The sequence below is a fragment of the Aspergillus tubingensis genome (assembly GCF_013340325.1).
Source record: "Aspergillus tubingensis WU-2223L DNA, scaffold_7, whole genome shotgun sequence".
NCBI lineage: Eukaryota > Fungi > Ascomycota > Eurotiomycetes > Eurotiales > Aspergillaceae > Aspergillus > Aspergillus tubingensis.
The window spans coordinates 2256145-2282888 of record NW_023336281.1 but is presented as its reverse complement, the minus strand read 5'-3'; the positions used below and the strand labels follow the sequence as shown (position 1 = coordinate 2282888).

The 26744-nt window shown below is 50.7% G+C and overlaps 10 protein-coding genes across 10 annotated transcripts; 5 read left to right on the top strand and 5 right to left on the bottom strand.

Moving 5' to 3' along the window:
• Positions 1 to 1006: 1006 nt before the first annotated feature.
• On the bottom strand, positions 1007 to 2297 carry AtWU_05728 (kinase domain-containing protein; the record flags this gene model as incomplete). Its single annotated transcript, XM_035500838.1, has 2 exons — positions 1007 to 1683; positions 1751 to 2297. The coding sequence occupies 2 exons, from the start codon at positions 2295 to 2297 to the stop codon at positions 1007 to 1009; spliced, it is 1224 nt and encodes a 407-aa protein (XP_035356731.1).
• A 458-nt stretch (positions 2298 to 2755) lies between these two features.
• On the bottom strand, positions 2756 to 4426 carry AtWU_05727 (integral membrane family protein; the record flags this gene model as incomplete). The annotated part of the gene is made up of 9 exons (XM_035500837.1): positions 2756 to 3191; positions 3246 to 3344; positions 3404 to 3466; positions 3516 to 3570; positions 3616 to 3721; positions 3769 to 3803; positions 3912 to 4131; positions 4187 to 4216; positions 4268 to 4426. The coding sequence occupies 9 exons, from the start codon at positions 4424 to 4426 to the stop codon at positions 2756 to 2758; spliced, it is 1203 nt and encodes a 400-aa protein (XP_035356730.1).
• A 1770-nt stretch (positions 4427 to 6196) lies between these two features.
• Positions 6197 to 7524, top strand: AtWU_05726 (tyrosinase family protein; the record flags this gene model as incomplete). Its single annotated transcript, XM_035500836.1, has 3 exons — positions 6197 to 6598; positions 6650 to 6735; positions 6792 to 7524. 3 exons carry the CDS (start codon positions 6197 to 6199, stop codon positions 7522 to 7524), a joined length of 1221 nt encoding a protein of 406 aa, XP_035356729.1.
• Positions 7525 to 7778: 254 nt separating this feature from the next.
• On the bottom strand, positions 7779 to 9835 carry AtWU_05725 (putative AP-3 adaptor complex subunit mu; the record flags this gene model as incomplete). The annotated part of the gene is made up of 3 exons (XM_035500835.1): positions 7779 to 9240; positions 9314 to 9733; positions 9792 to 9835. 3 exons carry the CDS (start codon positions 9833 to 9835, stop codon positions 7779 to 7781), a joined length of 1926 nt encoding a protein of 641 aa, XP_035356728.1.
• Positions 9836 to 10097: 262 nt separating this feature from the next.
• On the top strand, positions 10098 to 10450 carry AtWU_05724 (uncharacterized protein; the record flags this gene model as incomplete). Its single annotated transcript, XM_035500834.1, has 2 exons — positions 10098 to 10206; positions 10269 to 10450. The coding sequence occupies 2 exons, from the start codon at positions 10098 to 10100 to the stop codon at positions 10448 to 10450; spliced, it is 291 nt and encodes a 96-aa protein (XP_035356727.1).
• Positions 10451 to 10897: 447 nt separating this feature from the next.
• On the bottom strand, positions 10898 to 11686 carry AtWU_05723 (uncharacterized protein; the record flags this gene model as incomplete). Its single annotated transcript, XM_035500833.1, has 1 exon — positions 10898 to 11686. One exon carries the CDS (start codon positions 11684 to 11686, stop codon positions 10898 to 10900), a length of 789 nt encoding a protein of 262 aa, XP_035356726.1.
• A 706-nt stretch (positions 11687 to 12392) lies between these two features.
• Positions 12393 to 16044, top strand: AtWU_05722 (putative SNF2 family helicase/ATPase; the record flags this gene model as incomplete). Its single annotated transcript, XM_035500832.1, has 5 exons — positions 12393 to 12512; positions 12612 to 12638; positions 12700 to 12843; positions 12904 to 15864; positions 15931 to 16044. 5 exons carry the CDS (start codon positions 12393 to 12395, stop codon positions 16042 to 16044), a joined length of 3366 nt encoding a protein of 1121 aa, XP_035356725.1.
• Positions 16045 to 16550: 506 nt separating this feature from the next.
• On the bottom strand, positions 16551 to 18056 carry AtWU_05721 (RNA methyltransferase; the record flags this gene model as incomplete). Its single annotated transcript, XM_035500831.1, has 1 exon — positions 16551 to 18056. One exon carries the CDS (start codon positions 18054 to 18056, stop codon positions 16551 to 16553), a length of 1506 nt encoding a protein of 501 aa, XP_035356724.1.
• Positions 18057 to 18471: 415 nt separating this feature from the next.
• AtWU_05720 (putative chromatin remodeling complex subunit (Chd3)) lies at positions 18472 to 23093 on the top strand (the record flags this gene model as incomplete). Its single annotated transcript, XM_035500830.1, has 3 exons — positions 18472 to 18780; positions 18852 to 22422; positions 22477 to 23093. 3 exons carry the CDS (start codon positions 18472 to 18474, stop codon positions 23091 to 23093), a joined length of 4497 nt encoding a protein of 1498 aa, XP_035356723.1.
• Positions 23094 to 24723: 1630 nt separating this feature from the next.
• Positions 24724 to 26389, top strand: AtWU_05719 (uncharacterized protein; the record flags this gene model as incomplete). Its single annotated transcript, XM_035500829.1, has 3 exons — positions 24724 to 25167; positions 25237 to 25312; positions 25365 to 26389. The coding sequence occupies 3 exons, from the start codon at positions 24724 to 24726 to the stop codon at positions 26387 to 26389; spliced, it is 1545 nt and encodes a 514-aa protein (XP_035356722.1).
• Between the last annotated feature and the right edge of the window lie 355 nt (positions 26390 to 26744).

Here is a 26744-nt window from a genome sequence, read left to right as displayed (position 1 = left end):
TCGTCAACTGTCGTTTTTCTGCTACAACCCCTCTATCCACTGCGTATCGTTGTTTGATATGCCAGACTTCTTACCTCCGCATCCCCTTCAGACCGAGAGTGAATTATCCCGCACGTCGCTTCCACGTTAATTGGATACCCCGATACCCTGGATACGTAATTTACATATACACTAAACATAATATCTATTGATAATATTGCTAAATGTTCTACGCATAATGTTTTGCTTAACGTTCACACGATGTACGAGCATTTACTTACATATCTATGATTAGTGGCTTATATCGCACATCAAGTGCTCGAGCGCCGATTGGCGAAGCTCTAATTGCGCCAGCATATCTTTACCTGATTCGGTCTTCTATTTGGAGTTAGTCTTGCTTTGGGACGACTATATGACCGTGTGCCATTCGTTAATCATTTCCTTTTTGTTCTTTTTGGTCTGTTCTTTGATTCTCGTTTGGGATGGGGGTTGATTCACCATGTATGTAAGATGATCTACATAGCTGAAAGTATGCGGACATGACGAGGTAGGTGGGTGGGTAGGCATGTACATACGGAGTAGTAGTGAAGCTATCTAACTCAAGTGAGTGGTTTATGTTGATCTTCATCAATTAGGTAATAATTCGGAGTAGCTAGCTCGCTTAGGAAGTCGAGTGTAGATCATACAGATGGAGGAGAGTAGCCTTCATTGTTGGACACGTTATCCTTAGCCTGCAGGTGACATATTGATAGAACTATCACCAGGCAAGGGTCCTTTATATCATCATGAATAAATAGATGACAAACCCTCATGAGCTTCCAAGTATATTTGAAGTCTCCGGGACTAAACTCTGTTTTAGACCCTTGAATATATATTCAGCCAGCTATATCAGTTAGTATTCGATAATTTACATAAACAAACTAAGTAACAAACTATCTTTACTCTAAAGGATCAATGAAGAGATATACATAGCAGAGACATCAACATTCCAAACCCGTCAATAGTAAAAAGCATAAAGAACCTGGTATCAACAGCCATGATTGTCCATAATAGCTCTAAACGAAGGGTCCTGCAGAAGCTGAGTTGCGGTCAGACGTTTCGCCGGGTCATAAGTAAACACACGAGACATAATAGAAAGCACATGGCTCCGCTCCACTAGGTCAGCGTCGTGACGAAAACTTGCAATTCTTGACTCAAGATTCCATTTGGGATCGGGTGTAGTTTGATTCTGGTTATCATACCAGGAATCACGGCTCGCGGGATGAGTATATCGTCCCTTCCACTCCTCGGGCAGAGGACCTAAAGACAACACGAAACCACCAATAATTCCACCATTGAAAAACGTAGAAAAAGGCACGTTGCCAAGGTAAAGTTCCGAAAAGAGGATCATGTAACTCCACATGTCGCAGGCAGGACTGGGATCTTGTCTATGCAGGCGGTCCGGGGAGCAATATTGTAATGGTGGATAGCCACGTGGAGTCACGGGATCGCTCAGTTTCTTTGCCAGACCAAAGTCGCCGAAATAGAATTTTTGGGTTTGTAGGCTTTGGGGGATATTAGCAGGTCCAACGAGCTCCCCTTCCTTCCAGAGATCGTCCACCGGTATCATTTGCTTCAATGGCCGGCCCAATGCCTTGTATTTAGCACTCCTGGGTAGATGGTGGAGGGGTTGCATTCCCCACATACAATTTCTCTCATTCAAATCTGTTGGAAAAAACATCAGTATGTGGGCGAATAGAGAAAAGAGCAGGATCGTTTCGGCGTCACTCACCACGGTGGACTATCCCGGCCTTGTGTAAACTCTCCAACGCCTCTAGCAATTGCAGAGCAGCGGACATGCGAGTAGTCATGGACATGTTTATCACGTTCGGACAGTAAAGACATGGGCCCATTAAAGGAAATACTTGAACCGTATGGTGACATCCATCTCCCGGAAGTAGAAAGGTTTCCAGGTACGTCACAAAATGAGAGGAGGCATCACGCACATTCCGAATGATTTCGTCCTGCAGGCGGATTTCACTTTCACCTGATTCTCCTGCAAACATGATCTTGAGGGCAACGTCCCTGCTATTTTGTTGGTCATTGGCCATCCAGACGGTCGAGAAGCCGCCGGCTCCAAGCTTATGCTCTACCAGGTACCTCTCATTGATCAGGTCTCCAAGGCGGATGGGATAGAAGACATCTGAGGTCCTCGTTTTATCATATCTTTCCCAGGGCTCGGCAACCTCTTCCAAGTCCATTTCCTCGTCTTCATTGCGTACAAAATCGCCGAAGTCTTCCTTGCCATCTTGGTTGCAGTATTGAGTTGCTGCTGTCATTTCGATCACACCTGTCGTGCCACTCGAGGGTACTTCGATGGCAGTACATTATGGAGGGGCTGATGCGGAGGTGAGAGATGGAGGTGGTAAACTTGTTCAAGGAGGAAGGGGCTTATATTATAGTTGATCTGGCACAAAGATCAATTTAGCCGTAATACATGAACGTTCAAACAAATCTAGCAAGCTGACACACTTGCGAAGTAAATTCACTAGTCCATTCGCATATGTTGGGGATGACGAGGTTTTGTACGAAGTGGGGTGTGCCGGTGAGGAGTGTGAACTGTGAGGGAGTTACCGCGACGGATTGATGAGGCGTTTGGGGTGGCGTTGAGGGGGGGCTGGGGCCTGTGGTTGTGGAGGATTGGAGTGTTGTTGGCAAGTCTATGTAAAATATGGTTTGCTAGTAGGGAAGTATTGATGGTATGGTATTTAAGTAGGTAGTGGAAGTGACTGTAATATTATACCTCCTCGTTGGGTGACTGTGTCCTTTTCCCTCGGTTGTTTCGTATTACCTCTTCCGCTGTAGTATGTGTGACTACCACCTCTGTCGTGAGCACGATTCCCGCTGATTCTTGACGGGTCAGGATGTATTCCTCGCTGGTGTGACTGCCATCGCGGTAGTGGTATTTGGTCATTGTTGTTCCGTACTTGGAGTTTCTCTGGGCAGCACGGGGATCGCCTTCATCCAGATCGTCCGGGTCCAGAACGCTGAGTGGTCTGCTGCGGACGGATGGCTGTGGGTAAGATGGGGACAACGATTGTAGTCGGTACTTCTTGCTACCGTATGTGTAGCGCCGTGTTTTTGTTTGGGATCCATATGTGCCTAGGAATTGCTTGAAGAGGGGCTTCAGAGTGGGTAAGCTGCCTGCTATGATGCCCATGTTGGATTCGACGCTGTCATAGGATTTGTTAGTCTGGGTGGTTATAAGAGTAGGGAGGTTGACGAACACGACCCAGATTGTGAGGGTGGAGTAGTCCCATAAGAGGTCGCCGGTGCGACCATAGTTGGGCAGGACAGAAAGCTTAACAATTGCTGCGGCGCAGGCACTGACGTTTGGTTAGAGGATGTAGTTATGGGTGAAGGGGGGAATATATTGGTTGCTTACAATATCCCCAGTCCCAATATGCAGACCAACGAGGCTTTCACACGTCGGTTAACCTGCAAATGTCTGTGGCTGTCAGCTGGGGAAATAGTGCAGTTTTAAAATAAGGACGAACCGTAGCATTATCGCTGGTAGAATGGCAAATATGAGATCTGTCAGGATATTTAGACCTGGGATCGTTAGCAATGTCCTAAGAATCCGAGCAAGTTCCCTACCGGTATTTGTGTAGCTCAATTTTAGGAGCTGTGAGGATGTGAAACACTGTGATTTCACATTCTCATCCCAGATGGATCGGATATCCTTACACTCAAACATGAGTGTCTGCCATCATTAGTAGTGATTCATTATACAGGACGGGAGTGACAAACAAGAAAGCATATTATGGTATAGAGTAGCATGACCACTGCCACATTCATTAGCATTCGATAGAATAGACAGAGCAGGACGAGCAGATCAAAGCAGTTCCCATCTCCCTGCATTCATCCAGCGTACAGCTAGGTTCATGACATACCCATTACTACCCAGATGAATATCTTATAGCCCCGTCGCGGGGCAAACCGGAGGAGAAACAGCCCAATGGAGATCTTGACGAGCCCGATTGCCCACATATAGATACCCTGAGTGGCGAAATTCAGGTGTGTCGCTATCGAGGCCGTATTTTCCACATAGACCGTATGTCTTCCTGCACCATATATGACCTCTGGTATTATCACAGCAAATCCACCGAGTGACTATGGGCGTCAATGTCAGATTCCAGGCTGCTAGAGCGTCGGGAGGGGAGGTTACAAGTGCCATTGTCAACACCATGACATAATCCTAATTGTAGGTCAGTGTCCATTCTCCGGCTGCTTTTTGTCCTATACTCACATCGGGCCCAACATTTCGGATGAAAAACACACGGACATACATCCGGGCTAGGACCGTGAGTAATGCAAAAGCCGTGGTGATCGATGTAGCTGCCAAGATCTGGGGTCCCTGGCTCACATCAGGCAAGCCCGCGCCCCCCAGATGAGAATTAGCCGCCATAGTCGCACTCAAACTGGGGTATGCTTGTCATGGTACGATCATGAGTGTCCTTGGAAAACAGAGGGGGCAAATGGGCGATATAGCATCGGGTCACCCAGATCGCAGGATCAGAGCTTGCGAAAGCCTTCCACACGAGCTAGCGGCCTAATCTGCCGGTCGTATGCTTGCAATCCTTTTAGAGGAGCGTCGCAATGAAAGTTAACGCTAGGGAACTAGAGGAATGTCTAGGAAGCTAGGATTTCTTGCTGCTCTGGATTCCGGTGATAAAGGATCCCACTACTAGGATCTCCGATGCTAGAACTGGTAACCATCTGCTTCGTTGTCCATGCCGCAATCGACCCGTCCAGTTCAGCTCTGCCACCTTCATCTGTCAGGTACAATCTAATCAATTTCGCTTAATCTCGGCGAGAGGACCCAGTTGGCCCCCTGGGAAAGCCTCCAATAGGTCACGGTCTCTACAGTATGTCCGAGGCATTAAGGACGGCTGAACAGGAACATGACCAATGAGATAGTTCATGTCCATGTGTTGAACCTCGAACGCTCAGGTAGAACCTCGGAACGGCTCAACAACGTTTGTGAGTGGAGCTGACATCGTGCCATCCGCGCATCAGCTTGGAGTCCCACACACCAAACACAGGCCGAACGCGAAACCCCTGGCGATTCCCTGGAAGAGTACGTGTACGTACTCGAATCTGCTTATTCCTATCATTGCGTGCGGAAATCTCCGGCGGCACAGCACTTGTTTACTTAGCGTGAGAGCTAGAATTAGGGTTCATCTAGATATAAATTAATTTCTCTCGCCTAGTCAAGCACCAAACCAGTTGGACTGGGTGTTTCGCACAATGGACCGTAATAAGATAACTTACTAGAGATGATGGCTCAGAGCAAGCCAAAGACAGCAGAAATTTAGCATATGCAATGCTCAATTGGTAGATCTGGCTCGCAATTTTTACTGATCGTCCGTGTTTGGTCTTGGATGGAGGATCACACTTGGGCCACAGGCGGGATCGTTCAGGGATCGATCGATGAGCGGGTCAAGCCACTGAGAGCAGCGATTCCACTTTCAGGGCATTATAAGATATTGGGAGGAATCGAAGGATCCGATCCAGCCGGTGGAGGGATCCTTGGTTGTCGGAGAAAAGAGAAAGAGGGTGGAACCGGTTTGGTGTCAGACAGTCGGACCCGCGAGCCGCCATCGCTTAGCGGGTTCCGTCCCATACCGTATGATACTCTCAAAACTTACTCTTCTCCAGGCATCATTCTTCCTGAAAGTACAACATTGTGATAGCCCTGCATATACGACATTCTCACTATAAACATCCACCATCCACGTTCTCCTTTCGGTGGCTCAGAGCCTTCCGATCCCACCTCAGCAAACATGATTCTCACCATTCACGTGGATTCATTTCCTCCGGTCAACTCTGGCGGAGTCTGGAACCGATAGTGGAGCTGTCAGACAAGTCTAGAGCAGGTAGCGCATCGCCCTAACTGCTTAGATTATCATTGTTATTGGAGCTGTTTCGAACTCCATGTTTGCTCGGTCAGCATCCTAGTCGATTAGGGCTCCGTTCTATTTCTCGCCGGCCATCCGAATCTCCATCAATAGCATAGGCTCGTGCCCATAGCGAGATACGAACATCTAGGCGATCTAAACAAGGGATGGACACTTAAAAAGGGTTGGCATTCCCCTTTGGGGACACCTCTTTCTCTGCTCAGGCTGCGTTCCCGTTCTGTCCTGCCTCTGCCTCTCACTGTTCTAAAGCCAACCCAATGGTTGCTCTCAAGGCCCTCAGTCTGGGCCTGCTTGCTTCGCAGGCCTGGGCCGTGCCCACAGCCTCCCATACAGCTCTGACCAGCCCAGCTGCATCCGACGCTGCCGTGGCTGCCGCAGCTGCCAAGCTCGAGCAGTTGTCGAGCTATGCCCTTGACCAGACTCTGGCCAACCTCCCCAGCAGCTCCGAGGACAAGCAGGCCTGCACGCGAGAGACCCTGCGGATCCGCCGTGACTGGCGGGCGTTCTCGAAGCCCGAGAAGAAAGACTACATCGACTCGGTGCTCTGTCTGCAGAAGCTTCCCTCGCGCACCCCGTCGCATATAGCCCCAGGTGCTAAGACTCGCTATGATGACTTCCTAGCCACGCATATCAACCAGACTCTGGAGATCCACTATACAGTACATGTTACTTGCCCAGAAATCTACCCCCAACACTAACAAGAGTCTTAGGGAACCTTCCTCGCATGGCACCGCTACTTCACCTTTGAATTCGAGCAAGCCCTCCGTGATGAATGCCACTACACAGGCGACTTCCCGTACGCCCCTCTTTTCTCCCTCACCCCCTCACTCCCCAACTAACTTCAACTCACAGATACTGGGACTGGGGCTACGACGCCATCCACACAATGGAAGCGTCTGAAGTATTCGACGGCTCCGAGACCTCCATGTCCGGCAACGGCTACTACATCCCCAACCAAGGCAACATCTCCCTCTACCTCGGCAACTACGCCCCTATAATCCTACCCCCGGGCACCGGCGGTGGCTGCGTTACCAGCGGGCCCTTCAAGAACTACACTGTGAACATGGGCCCCGCCGCGCTCTCCCTCCCCGGAGGCAGCACCGCCGCTGTCTCCAACCCCCTCAACTACAACCCCCGCTGCCTGAAGCGCAGTCTCACCACCGCCCTTCTGCAAAAGTACAACACCTACCCCAAGATCACCTCGCTTATCCTGGACAACGACGATGTCTGGGACTTCGAGATGATCATGCAGGGTGTGCCTGGCAGTGGGTCGATTGGTGTCCATGGTTCCGGACACTATAGTATGGGTGGGGACCCTGGACGCGATGTGTATGTTAGTCCTGGAGATCCGGCGTTCTGGCATCATCATGGTATGATCGATCGGGTTTGGTGGATTTGGCAGAATTTGGATTTGAAGAGTAGGGAGTATGCGATCTCGGGGACGGGAACGTTCTTAAATGAGCCGGCGAGTAAGAATACTACCTTGCAGACGGTTGTGGATTTGGGGTATGCCAATGGAGTGCCGAGGAAGATGAAGGAGTTGATGAGTACGACGAAGGGGCCGTTTTGTTATGCTTATGTTTAGATTAAGGAGGTGTGGATGTATATATTGTTAAGGGTGATGGGTTGGATAGTTCTAATAAGAATGTATATAGTAGTATGTGTGATGCGAAAAGTGAATGGCATGATCTTGTTAGTACGAGAGAGAGTCAGAATTGGACTCATACAATGATTCATAGTATTTCCTTCAGTTTTACAGTAAGTGTTTGAGTCGTCAGTAATCCTGAAGTAGCGGTTATATCCAATAGATCAATTGTTAGATGTATAGCAACGTAGTATTTAGCATCTCCGTTCCACTCCCTTCCGACTCATACAGATATATTTCACTCCCTTATATGGTTTCACTCCCTCGCCTAGTCCGCGACTCCGCCGCGGATCGATGTTCAGGCTCTCTACCTTGAGCCCCGAGGGCAGCCAGCCACGAACGGAGAACGACACCGCTGCCGAGTTAGGCATTAGTGTCGCGTTTAGTTGGGTCTTGGTTTTACGGGGCGCCGAAAGGAAGATGGAGGAATCCGAGTAGGCTCGGCTGGGTGATTGTTTCTGTGATTGTGACTGTGACCGGGGAAGTGACGGTGGAGGTTGCGGCGAGGATGATTGAACGGGCGGTGTAAGCGTCTGCGATTGTTCGGGTTCAGGAGTAGGAGTATGTGTGAGTTGTTCGGGATCCTCCGGGTTCAAGGAGAGGGGTTCAGCGGGCGAAGAAGCTGAGGCTTCTGCTGCCGCTGCCGCTGCTGCTGCGCGGGAAGATGATTTCTTGACGACCTTCTTCTTCTTCTTTTTCTTGGTCTTGCGTTTCGTCGTGTCTGCTTCAGGGTTCTGGTAAGACGCGCTGGCGTCGTAGTAGCCCTGGAGAAGATTGGTGTCTGCGTCGATTTCTTCGACGTCGTCGTCCAGCTCGTCATCCGCATAGTGTCCTACGACGGTGCACCGGAGCGTCGCCGTCCCGGAAATTGTGCCGGCATCTTTGGTCGGCACGCGCCATTCTAGTACGCCGTTGCCCGGTGAGAATAAAGCCTCCCCACGGCTGGCTTGCATGTCTGTGATGTTCCGGACCGATTTCGGAATCGGGACGGTCACCACAACCTCTTCTAGCGCTGGCGCTGAGGAGTTGCCGCCTCCACCCCCGAGAAAAGAGGGTGTGGACGTGCCTGATCCGCTACGCCCGACACCAGGTCGACTGGAGGATGAGTATCCCGGGAAGTTTGTGTTGAGAATAAGGCGGACCTCGAAATCTGAGCCACTCGGCCCAAGCGATTTACGGATGTCCACAATAGCCGGCAAGAAAAGCTTCTCCATATGACTCGGGGGTTGATCAAGTGTAGGGTCTGTGGGCATAAGGTCCACCTCGTACCCGGCAAGAATGAACCGACCGTCTGGTGGTACAAAGCTGAGCTCGCCAGGGTTCTCCCGCCAGCGCGCCAGGCGCACGCATGGGTGGAATACCGGCAGCTCCAACTTACGTCCCAAGGCTTTTTGACCACCGGGTGCTGTTAACGAAAGAAGCAGATCAGGGACACCAGATATCTTGGCGGTGAAGGCGATAGTACCGGAAGACATCGCAGAGAGTATTCGTCCTGATGGCGCCATCGTCACGGAAAGTGACTCGATAATATCAACATAGAGCTCGTTGGAAGTGTGTCTCACTCCGGACTTTCTCCAGGGGATCGCAGGTCCTTGGGCGGCGGCGGCGGCTGATTGCTTCATGGCACTGGGTTGTCCCAGGATCGGTGTCGATGATCTGCGCATAAGAAAGGCCGTCAGTTCACTGTATATAGCATGGTGACCTTCATCCGGTAATGGTTGGCACTCACCCAGGCAATCCAACGCCGCCTAACAGCTTCCCCATCCATCCTGGCATTTCCACTACCTCCTGTAGCGCATTGGGCTCTGTATTGCAAACAACCCCCGCATCGCACATTTCGTGCAGAAGCTGTGCGACCACATCATAGTTCGCCTGGATCTTGGTGGAAAGTAAAGGTGCTCCAACGAAGTCCTCGAGAACATCAACAACCCGATGAATGAATTCCAAGGCAAGTAGCGGTTCCGTATCAACCTCGGACAGCGCCAAGAACAGCAGGTTGGACTGCACTACCGAGAACACTGTCACCGGCGGAGTTGTGTTTGGAAAGTAGATGAGTGACGGGCGCGGAGCTGCATAGGCATTATAGAGGGGGAGAATAGCCGATGCGGAGGGCGGACGGGAGCGATAGACCTGCTCGACGATCGGATTGCTGGAAGAGGACAGGTCAGTGACTGCTGGAAATCAGAACATTGAAAGGAACGGCGTGCCTCTGCTCATCATAGATATAGAGCGCATCGACCTGGCCGCTCATGATGGCGAAGGCGACCTATCCCGACCGGTGGGGGCGTAATGTAGTAGGCAGAGGTGGTCATGGTGCAGCAATGATGGTCGGTGATCCATCGGCCCCCATTTAGCGGAGTCCAAAAGCCCCTCGTTCTGCCGCCGATCCCCGCCTTTTCATGCATTTCCTTTGAATGGCTGCAGCTCGCCGCAACGAGCTAGTCTCCTTGATCGAGACTCGTCTGGACTGCTCTCTAAAAGACCTTTTTTTGTCTTTCGTTGACTCTATAACAATGTCTTCATCTACCCAGAATAATAGCGCCTTGGATGTCCAGCCCAAGGACGCGAAGCGTGCACTTGCGGAGGACGCATATGATGACTGCCTATCATGCAGAGTTACTGGTATGTTAATCTTTGTTTCTGGGCGATAATCATGGTACTATAGCTAATCTGATGGCTTGCAGGATCCGCCGCATTCATCGGCCTCGGTGTTTACAGCTACTACTCGGGATTGAAGAACCTCAAGATGAATGAAAAGGCAATCATGCAAGGAACAACCAAGTATAAGATGGGATCTCGACATCTCGGGCTCTTCACCATCTCTGCGACACTAGTTGGGATGGGAATATATAGAGCCTTCAACTGATGAAGCCACGACGATTTGTATATCATGTACTCTATACCATATATTCTACTCTGGCGTTGGTTCTTCTGATGACGGGAATGCACATCAAGTCAAGCGCTTCACCACTAATAAACATGTACAAAACAGTGTATAGAAAGGATCGTACGATTAATATAACACTAGCCGCCTCACCGGGTATCGCCATGTCTGATAACCTCTATATTTAATAGTAATGATGACCAAAGGAAATGGGATATGACAAGGAAATAATGTAAGCAAAGAGAATATGAGCACAAGGATAGAATGAAGATGACTGCGGAAAGATGACCCGTGGCCCACCAAAGGGCCACATGCAATACTCCTACTAATGCACCGAAAGGAAAACAAAGAAGAAACCACAAAAAAATGCAATTGACCGCTGCGTGACCGTGAGAATATATGCTCGTCTATTCGTCGATACCATATTTTCTAGGTGAAGCGGCCACGTTTGCCGCCCCCAAATATGTCTCGATTGCCTAGACCAGACAAGTCGAAGAAATCGGGCACGTTCAGCTTTCGTTTCGAACCGATCCCGACGGACGGTTCATGAGGGGACGACCGAGTGTTTGAGCGGGTGAAGTTATTATGACGATTCTGTTGCCGGGCGTTTCGAGGCAAGACGGAGACGCTGACCGGGGCACCATCTTGAGACGCTGGAGTCGAACTGTCGGTGGTTTGCATGTCCATATCTTGTTCTGGGAATTGCGGAAAGGTGGGCCCGGCAGTAAACGTAAAGATAGTTGGACGATCGAAGTCGTTTGATTCAGAGGCATGAGGGGTCGAAGGTGTTGGCAGCTGTTGCTGTGGCGGAGCTGGAGCTTGCTCCTCCGACGATAACTTGGAAGGCTGTCGGATCGGTTCGGATTCTGGCTGTGCCTTGCGGGCGGCAGCCGGCGTTGCGCCTCTGGTTTGTTTCTCAACCTCATCATCGTCGCTAGGGGCACCACTTCCATCACTCCGTTCCGTGGCCCATTGCCGAACTTTCCAGCCCTCCCCGTCGCCAAGACCGAGGTTCTCCCGGTCTAGGAAGTGTAGTAGATCCTCAATTGCTTCTTGGTATCCAGCTTGCTTGGCTTGCGACTGTTCGTAGACAGCATTCTTGTAGAGGTTCGTGACGGAGAGAGCAGCAGCCTTGAACGACTGTAGGAGCTGCTCAGGAGGTTGTGGCCGAGGCGTCGAGCTGGGCAGTGACGTGTTTAGGGATCTCATCGAGTCCATGGTGTGTGGTGTGGTGGCAGAAGCAGTCTGCCTGGGAGACTTTTGACAATAAATACTAGCGTTGGCGTCACTAGGAGGGGTGACTTGAACCGTGCTTCTGGGAAACAGGGGGTTAGGCAAACTCCGAGGCAACCCCAAGAAATATCAGGAAGAGGCAGATATGACTGATAGTCTGGACTAAAAGAGACAGGCCCAAAGAGGGGGCGTTATAGAGGGAGAAACAACAAGATCCGCAGGCAAACAAAGGACGTTGGCTGGCGATGACCGTTCGGAAAGGACGCTGGCGCAGCTGATCTTTCTTTGCGTCTGTCCCGGTAACGTGACCCACAGCGGGGAAACTGGTCTTCCGCCGCCTGCTGACTCAGAAATGACTCAGTCACGCCCTCGCGTCTCCCGTCCAATGAGCGCGTGCCCTGGCCGCGCTTCTCCGACGAAATTCCATTTGCCATCCCATGAGCGCGACTGGCGGTGCTTCTTCGTCCTTTCATCATCCGTCACTGTTTGTTCCTTTCGCACCTCCTTTGTGCGCCCCCCAACTTCAATTTCTCCCACCAGTTCCTCTACAGCCAGCTTTTTTAGAGGTCGTGGATCTTACATATTCCTAGGGGTCTTATCGATAGCTTCCTACCCTGGGTTGTTTTAATACCAACTCGTGTCCCGCTTTGTATAGTACCGAACAGCAGCGCTCGGTGCGCTGTGGATGGTGATGGCTCCTTCAGTTGAACCGACTCCCGACTCGCCATCACAGGCAGATACCCCTATGACAGACGCGAATGCTGAGCCTGTCACGTCGGTGCCCGTGGATAGCGCAGACGCGCCGATGACGGTGAGTTAGCGCGAATCCCCTCTTTGCGCCATGTATTATCTTCATGCGCGTCCTTGGTTAAACGGCAAAGGGCTCCAGCTGACAATAATCCTAATTCAGGGCTACCAGGACACTCCAGACTACACGGTAAACGCGACTCAATAACTCGGCGATCCGCCTGACGCATGAGCCGACTAACACAAATTAGGACTCGGATACGAACCCAAATACCACGGCGAGCAGTGTTGCAGGCGACGCAGCGCCTTTGGATGGCCGGAGACGGAGGTCTGAAGCTTTCCACATGAGAAAAAGTATCTTGGGCAAGAAGCATGGTCGTTTGGATGAGTCGAAGGTACGCCAATGCGATGGTCGTGTTTTGATGATTTGTCGCTCACGGTGTGTGTTACTATAGGAAGATGATTCTATCCGACGATTTCGCTACCTCCTCGGTTTAACCGACTTATTCCGTCATTTCATCGAAACCAACCCTAATCCGCGGATCAAGGAGATCATGGCCGAAATCGACCGGCAGAATGCTGAGGAGGAGGCAAAGGCCAAGAAGAAGGGCTCGTCGCGCTCAGGTGGTGCAGGTAGTGAAAGGCGTCGCAGAACAGAGCAAGAAGAAGACGCCGAGCTGTTGAAGGATGAAAAGTCCGGCGGCGAAACCAACACTGTCTTTCGGGACTCCCCGCCGTTCATCAAGGGAGAAATGCGCGATTACCAGATTGCAGGATTGAACTGGTTAGTTTCGCTGCACGAGAACGGTATTTCAGGTATCTTGGCGGATGAAATGGGCTTGGGCAAGACTTTGCAGACCATTTCTTTCCTTGGCTACCTCCGACATGTATGCGATATCACCGGCCCGCACCTCATCGCCGTCCCGAAATCTACCCTCGATAACTGGAAGCGGGAGTTTGGAAAGTGGACACCTGAGGTCAATGTGCTTGTCCTCCAGGGTGACAAAGAACAGCGACACAAGCTGATCAATGAGGAGCTTCTCGATGAGAACTTCGACGTTTGTATCACTAGTTACGAGATGATTCTTCGAGAAAAGGCGCACCTTAAGAAGTTCGCTTGGGAGTACATCATCATCGACGAGGCCCATCGGATCAAGAACGAGGAGTCTTCTCTGGCGCAAATCATCCGTGTTTTCCATTCCAGGAACCGACTACTGATTACCGGTACCCCACTTCAGAATAACCTCCACGAGCTTTGGGCCCTCCTCAACTTCCTGTTGCCGGATGTTTTCGGTGATTCGGAGGCTTTCGACCAATGGTTCTCCGGACAAGACTCCGATCAGGATACAGTCGTGCAACAACTCCATCGCGTTCTGCGACCTTTCTTGCTTCGCCGTGTCAAGAGTGACGTCGAGAAGAGTTTGCTGCCTAAGAAAGAGGTCAATCTTTACGTCCCCATGTCGGAAATGCAGGTCAAGTGGTATCAGAAGATCCTCGAAAAAGATATCGATGCGGTCAATGGCGCCGCCGGCAAGCGTGAATCAAAGACCCGTTTGTTAAATATCGTCATGCAACTTCGCAAATGTTGCAACCATCCCTACCTTTTTGAAGGTGCAGAGCCTGGCCCACCCTACACCACCGATGAGCATCTCATCTACAATGCTGGAAAGATGACGATCCTTGACAAATTGCTGGCGCGTATGCAGAAACAGGGAAGTCGCGTACTCATCTTCTCCCAGATGAGTCGTGTCCTTGATATTCTCGAAGACTACTGTGTTTTCCGCGAATACAACTACTGCCGCATCGATGGTACAACGGCCCACGAGGACCGAATTGCTGCTATCGACGAGTACAATAAGCCGGGATCAGAGAAGTTCATCTTCCTGCTCACAACAAGAGCCGGAGGTCTTGGTATTAACCTGACGACGGCCGATATTGTCGTTCTCTTTGATAGTGACTGGAATCCTCAGGCTGATTTGCAAGCAATGGACCGTGCCCACCGTATCGGACAGACGAAACAGGTTGTGGTGTTCAGGTTTGTTACAGAGAATGCGATCGAAGAAAAAGTCTTAGAACGTGCCGCACAGAAGTTGCGGCTCGACCAGCTTGTCATTCAACAGGGACGCGCTCAGCAGCAGACCAAGAATGCCGCGTCCAAGGAAGAATTGCTGGGTATGATCCAGCACGGAGCTGCCAATGTTTTCAACACTCAGGCCAACACCACCATATCTGCGGAACACCAGATATCCGAAGATGATATCGACAACATTCTGCGAAAGGGCGAGGAGCGGACTGCGCAATTGAACAAGAAGTACGAAAAGCTTGGTATCGACGACTTGCAAAAATTCAGCTCCGAAAGTGCGTACGAATGGAACGGCAAAGACTTCACAGATCGCAAGAAGGACATTGGTATCAACTGGATCAACCCGGCGAAGAGAGAGCGTAAGGAACAGTTTTATTCTATCGACAAATACTATCGCCAGGCTTTGGCAACTGGTGGTAGAACGGCTGATCCCAAGCCCAAGGTTCCTCGGGCGCCAAAGCAGATCACTGTCCATGATTGGCAGTTCTTCCCGCCTGGGCTTCAGGAGCTGCAGGAGAAGGAGACGGCCTACTTCCACAAGGAAATCGGATACAAGGTTCCTCTGCCTGATGGTCCGGAAGAAGAGCTGAGCGAGCGCGAGGCCGAACGTGATCTTGAACAACAGGAGATTGACAATGCAGTGCCACTAACGGAGGATGAGCAGGCGGAGAAGGCGAAGATGTCTGAAGAAGGCTTCTCCAACTGGAACCGCAGGGATTTCCAACAGTTCGTGAACGGTTCGGCCAAATTCGGCCGTACTGACTACGTTGGAATCGCCACCGAGGTGGACAGCAAAGAGCCGGAAGAAATCGAGGAGTACGCGCAAGTATTCTGGGAGCGGTACACTGAAATCCAAGATTATCCCAAGTACCTCCGTGTCATCGAGCAGGGCGAGGATAAATTGCGGAAGATGAACCACCAACGCAAAATGTTGCGCAAGAAGATGGAAATGTACCGCGTACCACTCCAGCAAGTCAAGATCAACTACACTGTGTCTACCACCAACAAGAAGGTCTATACGGAAGAGGAGGATCGGTTCTTGTTGGTAATGTTGGACAAATATGGAGTCGATGGCGAAGGTCTCTACGAGAAGATCCGTGACGAAATCCGCGAGTCTCCCCTCTTCCGGTTTGACTGGTTCTTCCTTAGTCGAACCCCAGTCGAGATTGGACGTCGGTGCACCACCCTGCTGAACACCGTGGCAAAGGAATTCGAAACCGATGGAAAGGCAAACGGTGAGAGCGGCAAGGGCCGGGGACGTGACCGCGACGACGATGAAGCCGAGGAGGATGAGGGCCCACCTACCAAGAAGAAGACGAAGGGCGGTGCAGTTGTAAGTTTCCTTGACATTCCTACCATACACAGTCACAATAGAGTAGCCCGGCTAACCAACCCATAGAATAAGCAAGTTAAGGCCGTCAAGGGTGGCAGCAAGGCAACTTCTACCTCAACGTCGCGGGCAGCCAGTGTCTCTTCAAATGCGGCACCCAAGTCGAGGAGTCGCAAGAAATGATCTCTTCCTGTAATCAGAGGTGGGCGATGACGAGGATTGTTACGACTATTCTGTAGACTGTTTGGGAAGCCAATTTTTTGAGGAGGGAGGGTTTGTTGGTTCTATTTTGTTCCATATATGTCGGTCCGGCGTTGGCAGATAGATGCCATTGTAGTTTTATGATCATCTTCCATCTCCTTCGCTTTTGTAAAATGACACCTTGTGGTTAAAAAGACCTTTTGAAAATTGTCTTCCATCACATAGTGCACTCGAAACCGCAACCTGATCATTCAGTATATTACCCAGCTCGGTGACTTGACTATGAGGTTGAAGCCTCAAGGACAGGAGAAAGAGCTCTTCATACCTCTACTGATCATGATGGCTTAGTTTATATAGTAGACTTGAGAGATTGTCTCATGTTTGAGAAAAGCCTCTCAGTATATTTGTATGCTATGATTTTATACTATGCGATTCGGACGTATGTGTACATATGATGTCGTTGATATTACTGTACAGATGCTCATTCCTCACCAGACCCTAGTATCCTCCTTCTTGGCCCATGAAACCGGCACCCGAAGGAACATATTCATCAACAAAGCAGCCGCAACGCTGACATTGAGACTGTCCACTCTGGCCGGATCTGACTCCACGCCCAACTCGGGGCTGATTTTAGCACCAGGGATGCCAACAACAGCATTTGCCTGGGAAAGGATGTGGGGGCTAAGCCCCGCGCCCTCACTGCCCATCATAATGACACTCGGTGCCTGGGTGACAGTGCCCTCATTCCCAAACTCGGCCGGGTCCATATATACAGATGAAGATCCCTTGCCTGGCGCATCAGCGGCGTAAAACCGCCACCCGTTTTCTTTTGATTGTCGAATAAAATCGACTTCATTTCGCACGTGAAGAAATGTCATATGTTCTGCGGCTCCTGCAGATGCCTTGATAACTACTGGGGATATCTCTGCTGAGTTTCGGCCCGCGAAAACTATGGCGTCGGCTCCCATGTAGTAGGCGGAGCGAATGATGGCACCGAGATTCCCGGGATCGACGATGCCGTCGAGTAGTACAACAACAGGATACCTTTTTCCAAAGGTGTTGTTGATGTCAACCGTGTTGTTCATAGTGTTTACCTGTGCTTCTTCTCGCGATTGCGCTCCCAGCTCTAGGCTGAAGTGATCCGCCCCCAGAGATGGAACGGGCCTGAAATATTGCACTGGCAGCCGAGGCAAAGGGGATACCTCAAGAATACAGCCTTGGTGAGGTCGGCCATCACTCATCTGGTCGAGTAACCGGCGCCAGCTTGCAAAAGCCATTTTTACCGCCACATTTTTCGAAAGTGCCAGTTTTCGTAGAGCTATTTTCTCCGGGGTTAATTCTTGGCCCTCTGATTGGTAGAGGTAGAGTTTGTATAGCCGGCGACGGCTGCCACGTAATGCAGCCATGCATGCAGAAATTCCATAAACAAACTGCGATGCAGGCGTGGTATAAGGCACTGAGAGGGGGATTTTGACGAAACTTTTGACTTCTTCGGGAAATTTGTCGGTGGGACGATGTTGGCGAGGCGGGGGAGGCCTGCTCTGATAATCCTGGGATAATGTGCGGAAACGCCCACTCCTGATTTCTTGATCGTCGCCGACATAATCAGGGTGCCTCACTTCCTCATTCGTATAGATCTTCTTTCCATCTTTCCCTCTTTTAGTTACAGTTCTTTCTGTTTGATATGCGCGAGGCAATGCGCGAAATGTCCCTTTCTTGATGAACTCTTCCTCGTCGAATGCGGTTCCAGAACGGTGCTCCCGCGCTTCTGGGCGTTTGTCACGCTTGGCCATGTTTCTTTTGTGCCCACCATCCCGAGCATCGCGGGCGGAATTGCGTCGTTGAGGTACATCATCGACATATTGTGACCTGCGGATGCCCCGGCCAATGGCCGAGTTCAGTGATGCATGTCTGACGGGGTGCAAATGAGCTGACGGTGCTATTGAGGGTCGAAGGTAAGCTCGAAGAGAGGTGAGAGACGATTGGAGAGACATCGTAGTCCAGAGAGCTGTGACGGACAGTAGAGACAGGTCTATAGAGATTAGAAACCCTCTCTTTCTATCCACTCTCGAACGATGAGCTTGAAGATAGTAAGACTTCTGCTGGCGTCGGGAGATGTATGCTAGGCGGAGAGTCCTGCAACGACGATCTCCGCCTTTTGGAGGTGGTTTTTTCCTGCTCACCGCCCGATAAGATAAGCGCATCAATATTGCTCCGCCGCGGAATTTCGCGTTTGTCGGGGAAACGCGCGAGTCTGGAATCTCATTATCACCCACTTGGGAATTGGGGGTCCAACTGCAATTATGTTGACGCGCATATTGCTCATTTGACAGTCGTTCTATATGGTCACTTGCTTTGTAATAGCGTTTGTTGTTGAGTATTCTGTTGTTCTAATAGTCTCCCCACATCATGGATCTCCTTTTACAAACGCTCGGTAGCGGCGAGGGGCCGGATAATGCAGACAACGATGGAGATATGGTCAAGGAGCTCTTCGCCAAGTTCAACAATCCCACAGCGAGTCGCGAGGAAGAGCTTGAGCCGCAATCAATATCTGAGCCTTCTGTCACGGTTGAAATTCCAGTCACATCAACCAGTGATCTGTCGCAGTACGAGTTTCTTCCTGGACATTTTGACGTCCGCTATGTCATTAGTGAAATATCCGAGGCAGATGCTGGACTGAGCTATCAGGTGAAGCTGCAGAGTGGTGAGACTGAAACTGTAGGTATCGCGTGGGCCTCTTTTGACTCTCACTTCTCTGTCATATCACTGACAATCGACTTCTTTCTTAGATGTCCTTCGCGCAACTCCAGTCCCTCCAGAACGGTCCCGAGTCTCTCTCCAACTTCCTCAACTACGGACCAGATCACTACATCTCCTCTCGGTCAGCTTCGGCTGTTCCTTCCGAAGAACAGTCTCCCTCTTCTGAGTCAGATATACCCGATATGAGGCGTTCCCGGCGCACTACTCGTGGTCAACGATCTGGTTTCACAGCATTCTTTGAGGCCATCAGCAGTGATGAAGGAACCCGCCGTTCGAGAAGGAAGAGGTCGCCTTCAAGCGAGGACTTAATTGTGTCTTCAGGGGCTACCTCTAAGAAGCGTCGAGTCTTGCGACGCCGCGAAAAGCATACGCGTTCGGTGGTCTCGCTTTCCGATGAAAGCGATTATAGTGCACCCAAAGGCACACGGCATTCTACAAGGACGCGGAAGTCAAAGAAGAAAAGCTTGCGCGAGAGGAATGAAGATGACATCTCAGATGCTGAGGATGCCCCTCGGATGCAGAAGTTCTTTGGGGCTAAGGAGTTCTTTCGCAAAGTCCCAGAACATGATACATTTCGCCAACGCCATAGGAATGTATGCGAAGTCTGCCATATCATTGGTGATGACTACGCGAAAGGCCCTCTGGTTTTCTGTCAAGGATGTACGAGCGCCTACCACCAAGGGTGTCTCGGTCCACGCTCTGCACGAGAACATCTTGTCACAAAAGTAGCTGAAGATCTATTTCTTCTCCAGTGCCGGCGCTGTCTGGGCATTTCTCATGCCAAGGACCCCTCTAACCCACATCAAGGCCGCTGTTCAATTTGCAATATCAGAGGGAATATGTCTAAACCGATCCGGGAGCGTCTGACACCAAAGCAGGAGCAACAACTCCGGCAGCAGAATGATGGTAAAGATCCTATAACGCCCTTTGACATGTCCCGGGTCAACGACGTCGAGAACCTGCTCTTCCGCTGCACCACCTGCCACAGAGGCTTCCACTTCGAACACTTATCCGAAATAACGCACATGACATGGCAGTGTGAGAGTTGTGCATCAGTACCTGGAGAGGTTGGCGCGATAGTCGCGTGGCGCCCTGTGGTCCACAAGTCAGATGCTGCCAAGGGAGCAGATATGGAGTACCTTATTAAGTGGAAGAATAAATCCTACAACCATACCACCTGGATGCCGGGCAGCTGGGTTTGGGGCTTTGTGAATCATCACATGCGGCGTGCCTTTATGAGGTCAGATAAACGCCTCGAACCCTGTATGACCGCCGAGGAAGCGATTCCTGAGGACTTCTTGCTCGTGGACATTGTCTTTGATGTAAGATTCTCCGGCACCTCGCCTGACACAGGCCGCAAACGTACCTTTGAAGAAGACGTTGCACGTGTGGATGATGTGGTAGAAATGTACGTCAAATTCAAAGGTTTACCGTATGAGGAGGTCACCTGGGACACGCCTCCCGAGCGCAGCAGCAACCCTGAGAGGTGGGAGAGTTTCCGAGCTGCATACGAAGACTGGGTCAAAAGGGAGTATACTCACATACCCAACCAAGACAACCTCAGACGGCGTATTGCTCACGTCCGAAAGCAAAACTTCAGCTCCAATGTTGTCAAAAGTGGGCAGCCAGAGACAATGACAGGCGGACAAATCATGGATTATCAGAAGGACGGACTTGACTGGCTCTACTACATGTGGTACAAACAGCAAAACGCTATCCTGGCTGATGAAATGGGTCTCGGTAAGACCATTCAGGTCATCGGCCTAATCGCAACCCTTGTTCAATATCATAAATGCTGGCCTTTCCTGATTGTTGTGCCAAATTCGACGTGCCCGAATTGGCGGAAGGAGATCAAAACATGGGTTCCCTCACTGCGGGTAGTCACATACTATGGATCTACATTCTCTCGGAAGTTAGCACAAGACTATGAAATGTTCGCTGATGACGATACAAGCCTTCGGTGCCACGTCGTCGTAGCTTCGTACGAAACCCTGGTCGACGACGCATCCCGAAGACTGCTATCGAAAGTACCTTGGACTGGCCTCATCGTGGACGAGGGGCAACGGCTAAAGAACGACAAAAGTCAACTGTACGAAGCATTGTCACGAATCAAATTTCCTTTCAAGATTCTTTTGACGGGCACTCCCCTCCAGAATAACATAAGAGAGCTTTTTAATTTGTTGCAATTCTGTGATCCGTCTAAGAGGGCAGATGACCTCGAAAACGAGTATGGGGATTTATCAAAGGAGAATATACTTGAACTACATAACATGATCCGTCCATTCTTCTTGCGACGGACAAAAGCCCAGGTTCTCAGTTTTCTCCCCCCAGTGGCACAGATTATCGTCCCTGTTTCGATGACTACGGTGCAGAAGAAACTGTACAAATCCATATTGGCTAAGAACCCTCAGCTTATCAAGGCAATCTTCCAGAGGAAAGAAGGCACCCGTGCCTTGAAACAAACTGAAAAGCATAATCTCAACAATATCTTGATGCAGCTGCGGAAGTGCCTATGTCATCCGTTTGTTTACAGCAGGGCCATCGAAGAGAAAACGAGCAACGCTGCCGTTTCGCATCGACATTTGGTAGATGCAGCTGCCAAGTTCCAGCTATTGGAACTAATGCTGCCAAAACTCAAGAACCGCGGCCACAGGGTTCTGATTTTTAGTCAATTCCTTGAGAATCTGGACATCATTGAAGATTTTCTGGAAGGTGTCGGCTTAATGTATCTTCGCCTCGATGGGAGAATGTCATCGCTCGAGAAACAAAAGACTATCGATGCATACAATGCCGAAGACTCACCGTACTTTGCATTCCTCCTATCAACTCGATCTGGTGGCGTTGGAATTAACCTAGCTACCGCTGATACAGTAATTATTATGGATCCCGATTTCAACCCACATCAGGATATGCAGGCATTGTCCCGTGCTCATCGCATAGGACAAAAGAACAAGGTCCTCGTCTTTCAGCTCATGACCCGGGCAAGTGCCGAAGAGAAGATCATGCAGATTGGCAAGAAGAAAATGGTTCTTGACCACGTCCTCATTGATCGCATGGTTTCGGAGGAAGACGATGGACGAGACCTGGAGACCATTCTGCGGCACGGTGCTCAGGCCTTATTTGATGACGATGATTCTGGCGACGTCCGCTATGATTCGGAATCGGTTGACAAACTTCTTGACCGCAGTCAAGCCGAGCAAGCTAGCACACCCGATGACAGCAATCAGGGTAATCAGTTCAGTTTCGCTCGGGTTTGGGCGAACGATAACCAGAATCTCGAGGATCAACTGCAGAACGTGGAGGAAGAGCCTGCGCCAAGTGCAGATGTTTGGGAAAAGATCCTGCGGGAGCGAGAGCAGGCAGCTGCCGAGGAAGCCAGACGAAAGGCTGAAACCCTTGGTCGTGGGAAACGTAGACGGACTGCTGTGGATTATGCGAACGATGCTTTAATGGAGCTGTCGCCTAACAAAGACCGCCATGCTCGTGAGGAGGTGGAAAGTGACAGGGAGTTCAGAGCGGACGATGCAATGGAATCAGAATCCGATTTTGCGCCCGAGCTGGATTCCGACGACATGGACCAGGTCGCTAAAACTTCCAAAGGTGAGAGCGCCCTTGCATCGGGTAAGGTCTTCTGGCAACTAACAGAAGCCACAGTGCGTGCTTCCCAACGCGTTACCCAGCAGGATCTACCTCCCCCGTTAGATGGCAATGTAGACCCCGTCCTCCATCCGGGGCCACCCTGTTTAGCGTGCAACCGGGTCCACGTAGTTGGACATTGCCGCCTGAGGATGGCCGGCGTCGAACACTGTCCTCTGTGCGGGCTTGCCCATTATGGGTATTCGCGTACATGTCCGCATTTGCGGTCAGATACTCAAGTTGCCAGAATGCTTGCCGCTCTGAAGCAAAGTACTGAGGACCGTGAACTTGTCCAGCTAGCTAAAAAGTACTTGAATGGGGTCCGTGGGGACCTTGCACAGCGTAAGAGGAAGCAAGCCAGTAAGGCTGCATCGAGTCTCACAAACCCTGGCATACCCACCACGGATTCGAATGCCAGTGCCGCTGTGACAACGAACTCTCCGATGTTCGATCTTACCGCACAACATACCACACAGGCCACACTTGAGGCACCTAGTGACGTTGGCGCGACCAACTCCTCCATCATCGATCTCACCTCAAATGATGGCACACGGCAGTCGACATACCAGCAACCAGCATGGGCCCCCCCTCAGCCATTTCGGAATTCTTATGGATATTCGGGACATGAACCATAGATAGTATTAAGACGGCGAGGAGTTGGTGGTGCAAGGATCAAAAGCATATACGGGGATTCTTCGGCGTTATTGGGCGTACGGGCTGCAATCTTGCATCGTTATGGGTGCATGTACATACATACATAGACATCATACCCAATCATATCATTAGCATGACTGGAAGTTTCCGACATGAACCCGAGGCACTTTCCCTTTGAGGCTGTAAACCGAATTGGTCACATGTTTTTGTGGCCTTTCGGTTTCTGCCGCCGTCAATTTCCCTCCTTGCAGCTGTCATCGCATTCCTCACTGGACCCCTGGCCGATATACTTACACTTAAAGCAGACCAGATCCCCTCGTTCACCTGACGAATGGTTATATCCGGAGCCCACGCTCAAAGCTTGTGGGATAGCTTAATTTCTTCCAGAAGATGCCAACATTTCTCGAGTCGCACAATGGCCTTGGTGAAAAAGGCCGCGCCATCGCTGATAGGGCTGTAAGTGTAGAATATATCCGCATTGTGTCTCAAACGCTATCTCTATTTGGCTAATCACAGGAAGCCGTTTACTGCTGATCTACTGGGCAGTTAGTGTCGCTATGTCACCAACACCAATGGTTGATTTAGCCGTTTGTATCGCCACGTTTTATTGGCACTCAATGTCTCAAAGAATGGGAATATGCCACCAGTATGATCCAGACAGAGGATGGGAGCTTCCCACAGTATGATGTCTCTCGGAAATACCATACAAAGTGGCCAAACCACGTACAATACAAACATGGGTGTTGGCAGCTTCCCGCCTTTGACAACCATCATAGGGGAACAAGGGGTTCCACGGGATACAGGGAGATCATGGCAGAAAAGGAAAAAATAAGATGAATGTCAAAGGGCTCCAGTTTTCAAGGATGGGCCATTGTGTTCCCAACGAAACCGACAAGACAGACCAGAACAGCGTGTGTGCCAGAGTGGGAGGGCTGCAGCCATCCGAGCCGGATGTTGTACTGACCAACATCATCGGACAAACACTGGCGGAATTGAGCCACAACGGGACCCAAGTCGGAGCCTGCTGTTAAAGCGCTTTGGGGGCTCTTTCACGTTACTCTCCTGCTGCCTTTCCACCCTCTTGGATGTCTGCTCCGCAATTTAGCGGAACCTTCCTTTCCCTAACTGTGGATGTTTACGGTGACTCCCGAATAATACCTTGTATCCTGCACCTGTCGCTATCCCTTCTATCTTACCTTTAATGGCATTGTCCGTATAAGCTTTCTTATCTTATATATTATGCATTCATCTATATTTAAGTTCCTCTGCTTGATTTCGTTTTAATGATTCCAAATTTTCCGTGTCAGTACTGTTATCCAATCCCCACTGCCGGCTTCAGTGAATGGTAGTGACATTTCTCTCGCTCATACACCCAAGCCATTCACCACGCGCTTTGAAACGCGCACTCGCCTACCGTCATTCTTTTTTCTCCTCCTACCTCTTGATTCCCTTGGCTTTCTTGTTGAACACTTCCATCTCCCTTCTCATCTCTTTCCTCCCGCAAGCCGCTCACCACTACACTTGAATCTAGGATCTATCATTCCCGACTCTTCATCTCTTTACGAGACATCATCCAAACATCTGGTTACAGTTTTATGCTGCCAAGTCATAATGTCCTCCACGATTCATCCCCAGTACTTCTGTACTCGTCCTAATGGCGCCTTCACTCCCCTTATCGCCGTGGATGAGCTCCCCTCGCATATCTCGATTCGTGGGGCTCCCCGTGTGCTAGCAGCCAGTGAAACCCAAGGAATGACGAGCCTTGGGATTGTACAGATGAGGCCCCAGTCATATGTTGTCGAAGGAGCTGGCCCTGCTTCCACTCGAGAGACGTCCACGAGTTCGACCGGACACCGCACCCGTGACTCTGATTTACAGGCCGCGTTGATGAGAGTCCTTTCCGATGAGTGTCTTCCGACAAACGAGCGTCTGGCTATTACAACGCTGATACAGCATGGTCTTTCTCGCGGCATGTTTACGCCCAGTTCGTCCAGTAACGGTTGGTTGGTGCCTAATAGTGGTGGTAGTATTGCTGGCAATGTGGGTTCTAGACAAGTAAGTCCTAATATGTAGCATTACAAAGGTTTTGAAAAAGGAAAACGCGTGTGACTGACCCTCGACCAGGGACCTCACTACAATACCAAGAAAGAATACTGTTCGTACTGGATTCGCCATGGCGAGTGTGACTATTCACAACAAGGCTAGTATTTCAGTCGTCTGGTTGTGTAGTATGACCACTAATATGACCATAGGCTGCCTTTATAAACATGAGATGCCTGGCGACCCGGCGATGCTCGAGAAGCTTGGCCTCCGTGACATCCCCCGCTGGTATCGTGAGAAGTATGGCATTCCCAGCCTGATACCGAATGGACATGTTCATCCTCGTCATCAAATCGGACATGCTCTGCCACTGACGGACAATGGGGGTTTCGGAGCGGTCCACAACCCATCTCGCCTTGGGGCAAACATCATCTCGGACATTTCTGATTTTGAAAGGGACTCTCAGCAGAAGACTCATTATGCTATTCAGCACTCACCAGCTGCACTTCCTGGATCGTCGCGGCCTGTCTATGCCGCCGCAGGACCGTCCAGGGCTCAAATGCCCCAGAGACACGGAGCAAAGAATTCTTCGAAAATGGATCTTTTATCCTTTGACCCTCTCCCAGAGTACCCCAGCTACACATCCGTGGAATCTGCGCCCGGGAAGATGCGCGCGCTGGCCAACGCAAATGGCACCGCCGCCTTTGCGAGTGTCAACAGCGAGCGTGAGGACTTCGTCCGCAGTATACAATCTCTAATGCCGACTCCAATATCCGGGAGCTCGGAGTACCTGCTGGCCGGTGGTTCTCCCTATAAGCCTCGTTCCAAGAAGGCACAAAAATCCCGCCGGTTGTATCAGCCTCGGCCTGCTATCCTGAAGCAGGAGTCCGAACCTGAAGCAAGCGAAGTAGATGCATTCAGCGGGGAGAGTAGAGGCTATGGCACTGCTCCGCCGAGCGTTGCATCTCCCATTTCTAAGGTTGACCACCCAAGCCCGAACATCCGGTCTGCCCTAGATAGCGCGTCCGAGCCGGCTACTCGCGGTGCCTCCCCTTTAACCCAGTCCGGCACTGCATCTTCGGACTCGAGTCCCGATCTTGTCCGCGACCGACACAAAGATAAAAAAGAACACAAAGCGGCCTTCGGCGCTATCGGTACCAGGAGAGGGTTCGGTAAGTCGTGTGACGGGTCCTTCGAAGTTGATCTGTTAGGCCTGGGCACCAAGGACGATGATTAAGGCCCGGCCGTCCAACGAATCCCGCTGCTTGAGTAGTCCTGCACTGCTCGAGACAATTTCAATTAAATATGAGACGTAACTATACAGGGTCTCGATCCTTTATGATATGATACACGACACGGCGAGTACTAGTCGAACTAAATATACTTACAAAGTTGATGAGTCCGGCGGGTGTGGATGGCTCAAGGATGCCAGGTCATTATATTATTGCCATCGGCATTTAGTTCTCTCTGGTTCTTATCTGTGCCCAGACCAGATGTCTCTCCTTTCGTTCATGATCTAGGTTGGGAAGGGAAAGAGTGGTCGTCAGGATACATGCAACCGGCGCAAGGCGCGGCGGAATGTCAAAATTTCA